Source organism: Rhyacophila brunnea, unplaced genomic scaffold (assembly GCF_057557595.1).
Source record: "Rhyacophila brunnea isolate RB1 unplaced genomic scaffold, BYU_Rbru_1.0 scaffold_10, whole genome shotgun sequence".
Taxonomy (NCBI): Eukaryota; Metazoa; Arthropoda; class Insecta; order Trichoptera; family Rhyacophilidae; genus Rhyacophila; species Rhyacophila brunnea.
Genome location: NW_028232752.1, coordinates 17,821,720 through 17,834,035, shown reverse-complemented (window position 1 = coordinate 17,834,035; position 12,316 = coordinate 17,821,720). Strand labels below are relative to the sequence as shown.

The 12,316-nt window shown below is 33.6% G+C and overlaps 1 protein-coding gene across 5 annotated transcripts in view; it reads right to left on the bottom strand.

Moving 5' to 3' along the window:
• The window catches only part of fwd (phosphatidylinositol 4-kinase beta fwd), a 47,421-nt gene that overhangs the window by 33,540 nt on the left and 1,565 nt on the right, over positions 1 to 12,316 (bottom strand). For all 5 annotated transcript variants that reach the window (XR_015071270.1, XM_085951552.1, XM_085951566.1 and 2 more), the window contains exon 2: positions 7,521 to 7,663. Coding sequence is in view for 4 of the 5 variants with exons in the window: in XM_085951552.1 (XP_085807678.1) it covers positions 7,521 to 7,663 (143 nt within the window). In the remaining variant the exon portion in view is untranslated. The remainder of the gene's footprint in view (positions 1 to 7,520; positions 7,664 to 12,316) is intronic.

Sequence of the window (12,316 nt, the reverse complement as noted above, 5' to 3'; positions counted from 1 at the left end):
GCCTTTTGTGAAGCCAACAAAGTGCTGATTGAATCGTACGGTATCAAAAGTAGAACTCTCCCATGTATGTCGGAATTAAACTAATGATGCACATTATTCCCCTTATCATATAGTATGACTAGCAATAAATTTTTAGTGTCAAAAACATATATCTGTTGTATAAAAACGTGAAAGAAAATGGGGCTTGATTATCATAGTTAGAACTGGTCATGTCTTTGGAAACAAAAATAGAACTATTCTTTACAATTATGCTTTCGACCAATCGTAGAGCTGCCTCAGGTGTTGAATTTCTGATTTCTAAAGTAGAACATTTCATGGTATTATAAAACTCAAAAACCCAATAAAACGTTTATCGTCATTTTCTAGAAATGATGAATAATGGATAGTTCTACATATGATTCTATATGACTCGATTGGTTAAAAAATATGTTGGAATATATCCCAATAAATGTTGAAATTGGATCACCTGATGAAGACATCACTTCAAGTGACTTTGATTTAAAACTTAGGGTAAAGGATGTTACCATCAAAATCAGAGTTGTACGATTATTTTATGTTATATGGAAAAACAGCATTTGTTACCTAAACATAATGGTTTATCCAATAAAGTTTTTTTGTTTCATAAACCGTGTTCTCAATTACTCAAACTACCTTTATTCATCAGAATTAAATATTTTCGATAATGGGTCGATAATCTCCACAACAATCAACTGAAATGTTTAACTGCCAAATATCTCTGAATGACATTTTCAGGATAATGTTACTTTTTCGCATATGGGCTCAATTAGCAATACTTTTTTTTAGCCCCTGATTGACAACATCCTGTGATGATACCAACAGAAAATAATGTAAATAAGTAATTAAATTACTTAAAGAAATCATTTATTTTTAATTAATTAATGTTAATTATTATTATTGCACTGCGGAATCTGCATGCTAACTTTATTAAAAATAACAAAAAGGAATACAAAAAATAATAATAACACCTTGAGACTTTTTTTTAGCATAGACAAGACTTAATCAGAGATAATATTAAAAATCTATTGTTCTTTGCAATGTGAACAATTAATTAATAGTGGTGTATTTTTCTGAATTGGATATTAATTACAATAGCTGATTTAGAGATGGACCTTACACTATGATCAATCAACGCCTTGGATCAAGTAATAATAACTAGCGAACTAAATAATAATACACAAATAGGATAGATTAACTAATTCATACTACTTACACATAATTATGGTAGTTATTTTAAATTGTAAATTTTATGTAGAGAGGTTTATAAATATTTTGTTTGCGTGTTTTATGTACTATTTTTTGATGTAATTTAAACCAAAAAAGAAGCCAACACAATTTTTGCCATGTCACGAGAGGAGAGGTTCTGATATGATGTGACGATGGAGATCACAAATACTGACCAAATTTAAAATACACTCACTTTTTGGATACTTATTGAAATTGATAATTTTTAAAGAATTTGGGAGGTGGGAGTTCAAAAATTTGACCCCCCGATACATCATGACATAGTAATCAATTTTTTTCATTAATTCGGAATAGGGAATCAAACTCAATCCGAATTAGGATGACATACAGCTAAAATATACATGCTGTCCCACTTTGACACTTCTCTCGTGCAGTACCATGTGGAATCTAATATCAACATTTGTCAATTCGGTTTAACATTTTACAAGCATCGGTAGCATTTTAATTTGTAGTGTTCATGAGCTGTTTTGATAATGATGTTAATTAAGGGGAAAAAAACACAATATTTAGGAACAGTGTCATGAATATATGTTTGTTACTTAGCATACATTTTGTACCTCTTGGATACTACTGGATGACTAGATTTATCCAACGATTGTCTCTTCTTCGAGCTATATGTCCAGCCCATCTCCATTTGAGGCTTTTAATGAACTCTATTACATCACAAACCCTTATCCACTCATTCCTCTTTTTGTACTTTCGCGTTATGCTCAGCATGCACCTCTCCATACCACGTTGTGCTACTCTTAAGTTTCTGGATCTCTCTTTTACTTAGGGTTCATGTTTCACACACATTTGTGATTATGGGAAGCACACACTGGTTGAACACTTTGCGCTTTAGGCACAGTGGAAGGTCACTTTTGAAGACATTATTCAGGCGGCCAAAAGCACTCCAGCTCAGCTTTACTCTGCAAACAATTTCATCAAATATACATCCATCTATAGACACTTGTTGTGCCAGAGAGATGTAGTTTTCCACCAGTTCGAGCTGAGTGCCATTGATGAGGATCTCTTTTTGGCCCGCAAAGAAGTTGAACATGACTTTCGTCTTTGTTACATTTATTTTCAAACCTACTTTGTTGCTTACTTCAGCGAGTTCCTGCATTCTGCTGCTGAGTCTTGCGAGAAAATAACTATGTCATCGGCAAAGCGCAGATGACTCAGGTATTCTCCATTTATGGAGAATGACAATACCCACAATTTGGATCCCTTTGTCATTCCAGTCAAATTGCCTGAATAAGTCTTCAAGGGTAGCTGTAAATAGTTTAGGTAAGATTGTATCACCTTGTCAGACTCCTTTGCTGATAGGAAATATGCGTGATGGTTTATGGAGATTGACAGATTCTGTTGCGCTACTGTAATTTTGAAAACACTTCTGAGAAAATATAATATTATAATCAATCAATGACATTAATATGGACGAAGCATCTGGGAAAAAAAATGACACTCACTTTATTTGTCGGGTCTGCCGAATGGCATAATCTGTTCTAACGCCATCACAATAAAGGTGATATTGCTATAAATTCCCGAAACTTTTTGTCGGGTCTGCCGAATAGCTCGGTTCGAACAGGTTCGCTCAAACGAACATTGATACTAGAAACACTGTTCTAACGCCGATACAATAAAGGTGATATTGCTATAAATTCCCGATGCGTGATATCGCATAATGATACTGCGTGATGTCTACCTATACACGTGCGAATGTCACTATGGGCGAATTTACTTGCTAGCTACTGTACTGAATGCGTCGTCCATTAATAATGTCATTGTAATCAATAGAAAAAATCTTTTTGAAAAAAGTAAGACAGCCAGCAGGAATCGAACCTGCATCTCTCGGGTTTCGCAACCATACACATAGACCACTGTGCTATAGGCGCCATACTTATTTGCGACAAATTTTAACTAATGGCTCTTAATACTCTCAGTGGGTCTATTCTATACTTATCGACCGCTAAAGTGATAAATATTATCAAACTTAGGGTAGGTTTGTATCAAAGTATTAGAGCTTATTGTAACAATTACAATAAGTTGGTTGTAATTGTTGCAATAAGTGCTATAAAATTTAGAGCGAGATAGACAGTTTTGACTGTTTAGACGGCTAACTTATAGTAACAATAATTATAATACCTCAATACAAATATGTAATAAATACTATCACTTTATCACTTTAGCGGTCGATAGTCACCTTGTATATAGAATAGACCCGCAGAAGCGCTTTCCAAATTGAGTTACTATTGGCGATCGGCTTTTGTAAATCAAAGTAGGTATTACTTTAATTACTAACCGACATCACGGATCACTCCAAGATTTTTGTTGTAACTTACTTGAACTTGCTAATAATTTTTAATTAACAATTTTTTTTATTCAACGAATAATTCACAAGATTTAAGAATGTGACATTCTAATTATTGAACATACATAATTTTGAAAACACTTCTGAGAAAATATATTATAACTAAAAGAAAAAATCTTTTTAAAAAAAGTAAGACAGTGGTCTATGTGCATGGGCGCGAAACCCGAGAGATGCAGGTTCGATCCCTGCTGGGTGTCTTACTTTTTTCAAAAAGATTTTTTCTTTTGGTTATATTAAAATATTTTCTCAGAAGTGTTTTCAAAATGATGTGTGTTCAATAATTAGAATGTTACATTCTTAAATCTTGTGAATTATTCGTTGAATAAAAAAAAGTTAGACAGCATTTAGCTGGCTTCTTACAGCAGTGATACTTGCGCAAAAAAACAATAATCTACAGTGAGGCAATGAATCACGGGCATTAAAGATAAGTTTGATGCGATATGCCACACAAACTGACTTCCCTCAGTGTGTGGTCGACAAATTCACCATAAGTATCAATGGGCACCAATTCAGAATAATTGCAAGACACAGATTTATATAATACAACTGTTAAAACGTATTACAGCACACACGTAGAGTTACCAAGTAGATAGCCCATACAAAATGTATGAATAAATTGTTGCCAATTGAATTGAATTGAATGTTTATAATAAGGAATAAATTCATGAATGCTTCACCTACGTAAACTTTTGGCGGTTACTACTCGAACACGATTTGGAGCAACAAAAGTTGAATGACATCACTAGAGGAAGGAATTCACTCATAATGACCAGATTTCATTCAATATTTCCAAATAAACAAACAGACATACGCACCGCACCTACTCTGATGTTATCAAATTACTTATTATGGACATAAGACTATTTCGCTTATTTTAATACATTAACTATTTCATAAAAGTGAAAGTCTATAATGATAACATCAATACATAATACGGAATTCTTTAAATAACTGATATTAATTGGTTAGTAAAACTATTATTCTTTTCTTATACTGGATGAAATCTGATATCTAAGATTTTCAGTTTGTTAAGTGGCATTGTTTAAATCTGAAACGAAATCAAGGATTGAAACTATTTGTTGGATGAAAGCAACATCATATGCTCCGATATGTTTAGCATAAATGAGGTTGAACCATTGTCTTCAAAAATAAAAGAACTCTCAACTCTACCTACTCTTTATTAAAAAACACCTTTTACATATTCGATGGAAGTATCCGAACTACATTTCTATGATATAAAAATATTCATAAGAATTAATTTTGAATTTGTTTTTACTTTCAAATGTTTTTTAGATAGGTATTATGTCCTATAGATTATTTAAAGCATTTTAAAATGTAAATTATATTAATAAATTGTATATTTTGTTTTTTTAGATCAGGGATGGTGCACACTTTTCTAACAAGTTTTATACAAAAAAACTAGAAAAAACAAAATGTGTCAGATAAATAAAACAAAATATATATATTTATCTATGTTTTTACACAAAGATGCATTGTAAATTTACCAAAAAAGATTAAGTAGGTACCGAAGGATTCAGATTCTTATACACATTCCATTCACAAGGCAGTTCGATTTTCAAAACAAATTATTGTATGTGTGGTTGCATTGGTAACATGTTCATTATTTTCTGTCTTCTTCTATTGGCATTCCCGAAGACAAAATGGCAGCTCACGTTTTGGTTTGAAGTCTGCTTACATAACCTACGTGTGCATTTCTCAGTGTTATATGTGATTATTCATCTCAAAAATAATGGTTAATGTATAGCTTTTGGCTACCTATGAGAGAGTATCTTTCCACAGGTATTTATGGCTATATTTTAAATTCAAATTTGATATGGCACCATCAAAAATCCAGACACACAATGTGTAACGTAATGTACCGTGTATTGTAACGTGAATTTGTCATATATGGACGTAGCTACGATCGTTACATGTAATGCTCATAATGACGTTCGCGCTGATCTATCGGCTGTCGGTTTTTATAATGAACACAAAGGCGCTCGCAGTGCTCGAACTCGAACAACACAGGATTCACGTTCGCGTTAAGCCGCATTTAGACAAAGCGAGCGAATGTTTGTTCTTCCCCACTCCAGCGAAATTCTTATGCTCGCTCAACAAAAAGCGTTTACGCCAAGAGAATTTCCCTGGAGTGAGAGAAGAACAAACATTCACTCGCTTGGTGAAATGCGGCTTTACATTACATGTTACATTATATGGCACATTACATGCGTCTGGCCCTGCCATTATTGATGGGCATATGGGCATAATAAACAACACACGTTAAAATGATTATAAAGGTTGGAACAATCATTTAGAAAGGTATAATAAGTACAAGAGTGGATTTAATGCTTACACATTGTCATACAAGTGTATGCAAACATATTATATAAAGATGTGTCCTTGACAATAGTGTGTTTTTTTATTATTTTTTTATTAAATTAAGTGTTTTTCCATACCTGCTATGTGATAGAGTTTTGCCATTAAAATATACATTAAAAACAAGTATTGGATTATTTATTCCTTTTTCAAATGTGACAACTGACTCATGTGATTTCAGTAAAATAACAACAAGTTTTTTTATCATATGAACCTCACAATGCAAAGGAATCTTAATACATTTTTAAGAGGTTTATTTCTGAACTGAATATTTGTGTATGGAGGAACATTGATGTATTAAATCGCCTCAAAGTATGTGAATAATAAGTGGGTACCGTGCCCCATAAATTTGTAGTCTGCCCAAGGAGCCCTATACATATTTTATTCTTTCATAAAGAGGCAAAAGTGATTGAAAAATGAACTATCAGTGCATTGTAATTAGGGTCAATTTGCAAACTGTATTCCTTTGCTTGTCAATATTGCTTTATTCTGTTATATCGTTTATTGTAGAAATACATTTCGAATGTACTTGCAAATTATTGTCAGATATCTTTTGGACTAATTCTGGAAAACATACTCAATTTCTTCTTCTTATTGTGCCATTCCCTAGTGGAGGTCGGCCAATATCTGGGCGATCTTAGCTTTGTCATCTGCTACCTGGAACAATTCAGTGGACCTTCACTCGTACCAATCACAGAGGTTCTTAAGCCACGAAATACGTCATCATCCTCTGCTACGCTTACCGTTGATCTTTCCTTGGATGACAAGTCGGGGAATGCTGTACTTTTGTCCTTTCATAGTGTTTTCAAGATACTGTAGTTTTCTGGTTTTGATACTACACAGAATTTTTTGGTCCTTTCCCATTTGATTGAGAACTTCAACATTTGTCACGCGGTCAGTCCAAGGAATTTTGAGGATGCGTTTGTACAGCCACATCTCGAAAGTTTCAACTCTCCGTGACGTGTCTTGGTTTAGCGTCCATACTTCGATACCATAGAAAGGAATTTAGAGAACATAACAACGTACCATACGCAGTCTCAGACCTAGGTTAAGGTCTCGATTGCTAAGGAAGAGTCTCATTTTGAGAAAGACACTCCTTGCGATCTCAATTCTAGTTTTTATTTCCTGAGACTCTTCCCATTTCTCATTGACCTATTTCCTAAATATTTATAATGGGTCACACGTTCAATTGGTTCGCTGTTAATGACAAAACTTGTGTTGGTATTTGGTGTCGCCATTTTTGATACCTACTAATATATTTGTTTTCTTCACTTTTAAACCATAAGAATTGCTGACCTCATTAACCATTTCTAGCAATTGATGCAAACTCTTTAAGCCATCAGCACAGTGTCATTAGCATACCGTATATTGTTAATAGGTTTCCTATTAACCAAAATACATGCCGATTCACCTTGTAAGGCTTCCTTGACAATCAGTTTAGTATTAGATATTATATGGAATGGTATATACATATCCTGTACATCAATTATGTACCCGTTATTAATAAAGAAAATGTGTAATGAGTTACCTAGCGGTGGTATAGTTGTGATGTTTGTGTTGGCAGAGGGCGTGGTAGGGGTCTCGGGGATCCGCTGCAGGACGCTGTCGAGGGACCTGTTCCTCTGGTGACCCGAACCGCCGCCCACTCCTCCCCCTATCTGCATTCCGCATCTGCACACCAGCGAACAATCGTCATCATTAAAACAAATGGTTATAATAATTCAACACGCTCCTACACCACGAACAATAATATATTACTTAAGTGCTTCTTGCTTAATACATTATTATCTTCTTAACATTATGTAGTCTACTCCGGAAGTCTGGCACAAGATTTATTTTATGAGATGTCTTAAGATTATTAATGATAATAATGTACACAATTTAGGCCCCGCGCAGACACAACCAATAACCACAGCCACCTGTCGTTGCTAGACGCTGCGGACTGCATCGTACATGTGCAACTTTCTGTGGTAACGATTGTGTGACAAGTAACACAAAACAGTGAATAGGTCGCAGATACAAGTAGCTATGTCTGCACTTAATGTCAGATATCCCTGAGGTCACCCACCCTATCACATTAGACCACATCTAAGGGCTGGCTAAATTCAAAGATGCCGATGTTACGTAAAACTTACTAATGATGAACCATTACTAATACCCTGTTTACACATGCATGGATTTAATGTTGACAGTAAGTATTATCGCGGCCATAACAACAACAAAATGTATGGGTAAACATATATTATCCTAGTTGCAAGCTTGCATGCATGAAACAAAAAAGTTTGGAAGCTTCTGAATTTTCATGTGACAGGGTCATGGGTCATGGTCTTTTTGGTTTGTGTCACTCGATACAATTTTAATGTGTTCGAAACCAGTAAGTAAATGACATTCAATCACACGTATATATTGAACAACTCGTAATGCATTATGTGTTATGCGTCAGAATTAGGCTACCATCGATTATGCATAGCAGCCTAAGGAATTAGATATACCTAGTGCAATAAACAATCCATTATGGAAGATCGGTTGTTGCCGTTTCCTGGATCCAACTATATATTACGTATTGCTTAAAAAAACAGTACTTACACGAGTTTAAACCAGGATACAAACACGCAACCCTTCGGATCAAAAGGTGAACATTCAAACGTCTGCTCCACGGTGGGGCTGAGACATTAGTATGCCAATAAAATTAATGATACAATTCTACGTGTCATGTAGCACAAGTTAACAATGCACTTACTGTGCACTGAAAATAAATGAGGGGAAGAAACCATTCAGAAAGTTTTGTAGTTCATGAATCATACAAACTTAAAAGTGGCAAGGATGTTGATTCATAATTACTTAGTGCGGCGCGGCGGCATCTTGCGAAACTCAAACGTATATAGATATATATAGAAATAGAAACGCACACATATCTGCAAACTGAATGCATTTAACTGAATGTGTTACAATAAACTGAATTTTTCAAATATAAATTACGGGAAATAAAAATGTGATAGCGCATGTACACGTGCATGGATTTATTTGCACCAATAGTTGTGTATTTTAAACTATCGCGATAATAACTGTTTACACGTTAAAGTGCTGATTGTCTTGCCAATCTCATTCTTCAACAGTAAGCTAGACGCGATGTTATCATTCTTTGGTACTATTTGACAGGTCGTGAAAATCAGTTAACCAATATGAGTTGCGGTGTGTAGTTCGTTTTTTTACTGGCACGTTCGCTAATATTGTTCTACTGCACAGTCGCACATATTGCACGGTCCAACTATTGCTTGAAAATTCAGAAGCTTCTAAACTTTTTTGATACATGCATGCAATCTTGCAACTTGCACGATAATACGTATTTACACATACATTGTTATGGGCACGATAATACATACTGTCAGCAGTAAATCCACGCACTTCTAAACAAGGTATAAAACTGATAATTAAATATCTAAAATTAGCGGTATAATATTGTGAATTCTGTAAAATGAGGGTTCCACTGTAGTTACCTAAAATTGCAATAATAAAGCAGTGACAAAATGAAATAAACATTTCCATATAAAGACAGTCACAGTAACATAGTATTATTAAAATGGCAGTATAGCAAAACAATCTATAAAAATAGCAAAGTCCAATTTACTTACATAAGTAAGTATGTTTTGATTCATTTTCTACATACTTATTCTTATGATTAAGATTCTATTTTATCTAACAATAATAATTTAGAGTAAGTAAATTGGTACATTAAGTAAGTAAGTAATACATTTATTATTTTTATCTTACAATAATTTTACTAAGGAAAAGTGATTTTTATCTGGCTATCTTCAATGCAATAGTATACTTCCATTTATTCCCAAAAACCGATAGGTCGAAGAAAAGAAATTTTTAACATATTGGTGAAGCGATTGACGTTGAATTTGAAGACTTATTAGAAGAATATTATTAGATCAAGTACGCCATGTAAAAGAGCCCATTTGGAGCGAAAAATAGATAAAATTATTGTTTTCTTTTTCATTAAACTTAGTATCAAAACACCTTCGTAATTTCACACAATATGGAGGTGAAGTACACATGTACTCGTTCCTGATAATTCAGATAGTAAAATTTCCATTAGTATTCGGAGAGATTATAAATGTGAATCTTCTTATCAATCATATTAAATTTTATGCGTGAGTAATAGTATAAAAAATAAACAGTTGATAATCAGCAGTAGGTAGGTGTCAAGAATGTCATTTTAAATTATTATTATAGTTTGATATCAATATTAAAAAAAAAAAAACAGTATTTTCATTAAGAGTTTATTACTAATACCCCGTTTACACATGCATGGATTCACTGCCGACAGTACATAATATTATCGCGACCATAACAAGAAAATGCCCGTGTACACATATATTATTATGTAAGTTGCAAGATTGCATGCATGAATCAAAAAACTTTGGAAGCTTCTGAATTTTCACGCGACAGTTGGGATTTGTTCTATATCTGCGTCTGCGCAGTAGAACGATAGTGGCGAACCTGTCGGTATAAAAACCAACTACACCACTCATTTTGAGGTCAACCGATTTTCACGACCTGTCAAATAGTACCAAAGAATGATAACATCGCGTCTCGCTTACTCTTGAAGAATGAGATTGGTGAGACAGTCAGTACTTTTATGTGCAAACAGTTATTATTACGATAGTTTAAAATACTGTACTCTCTCAGTATTCCGACACCCCAAAAACCAGACAAGTGTCCAATTAGTGAAAGCAGCGGATTATAGTGCATACATACAAAATATGGTAAAAATTAAAACTGGTATTTCGTAAAAAAAATAGTTTTTTGAGAAATTTTTACTAGCAAACTACAGTTTTATTTATAATCAAAATCAAGTAGTAACTAAATATTTAACAGTAAATCACTTAACACAACCAGTTGTTCAGTGAGGTAGATATTCTTGAATGACTTAGGATTCCTGACATTCCCTATGACCAAAAGCTTCAGTTTGTGTGTCCCAGTTGCATTGGAGCACGGCATAATTGTGATGCGGTCCTTGGGCACTTTTCTCCCTGGTACATTACTTTCTTCGAGATGGACGTACGTTCTACGAAGGAGAGGTTTCCAAAATAAACCCGTCTCATCTGCGTTGTATACTTGTACGCGGCGGACTAAGTACGGAATTTGACAATTGAATACCGCCGAATTATAGAGCTTGATTTTGTGCTTTCAACTAGTTAAAATAAAGACGGATTATAGTAGTTATCGGATAATCGAGCGGCGGATTACTGAGAGTGTACGTACATGGATTTACTTACACCAATAGTGTGTATTTTAACCCTTAGAATGCTATGCAACGATATATCGTTGTTTTTGATATTGGCCACAACGATCGTCGTTTTGCATTTGATGCCTGAAATGTTAAGTTAATTTTGGAACATACTACTGCTTCAGCGGTATGAAACATTTTTGATATATTTAGTTTTATTGTTGTGTAATATAACTTGATTTATATATGTTTTGTGACTGGGTAGGGTTAGAACTTATAACTATTGTATTGTTTTTCATCGCATCAGCATTTTTATAATAAAAGCATTAATTTTAAATACAAATTTCAGTTTACAATATAAACAAATTTCGTTTTTTATTTGTTTACAGTCAAATTCTGGGTGGAATGACAATTTTTTATTTAATATTATACATTTGAAACAGTGGGAAAAGTATTTTAGAACAGTGTTTCCCTAAAAATACTAAACATTATACTAACTTAATTAATACTAACTTACTTATTTCTAATTTACTAAAGTAAAATACACGGATCGTGACTCTTTGAAGGGACCGTAGATTTTCTATTAAATTAAAGTGGATTTGTACTATATAAAAACAATTTCATTTATAAAAAAAATAATGAAATAAAAATCATTTGCAATATTTTAAATGTTCTTAATAAATATATTTTCTCAATAAGATGTTATGGGGAGTGCGTGTCGTTAGCTAACGCAATCGAATGGAATTAAAATAATATTTTGAAGTAACCGATTGTTTTCAATAGCTGTTAAAAATAAAAACTCGATAGTTCGTTTCGCTCGCAAACGTGGTCGTCAGTATGATAGAGCGAGAAAGAGAATTTCAATTAATTTTAAAGGCAGACGAAGCGGGGGATATCTAATAGCCTCATTATCTATTCAAAACAATAAACTAATTACAAAACGTGTTTTCAAAATATTCCGATTTCGCAGAATCAATTAGAGTGGTAAGGTGTCTAAAAATAATACAATACTTTAATTTATCGACAATTATTGGTAGCAATCTTCGACCGGATTTTGCACAACATCGTAGCAGCCAAAGGGTTAAACT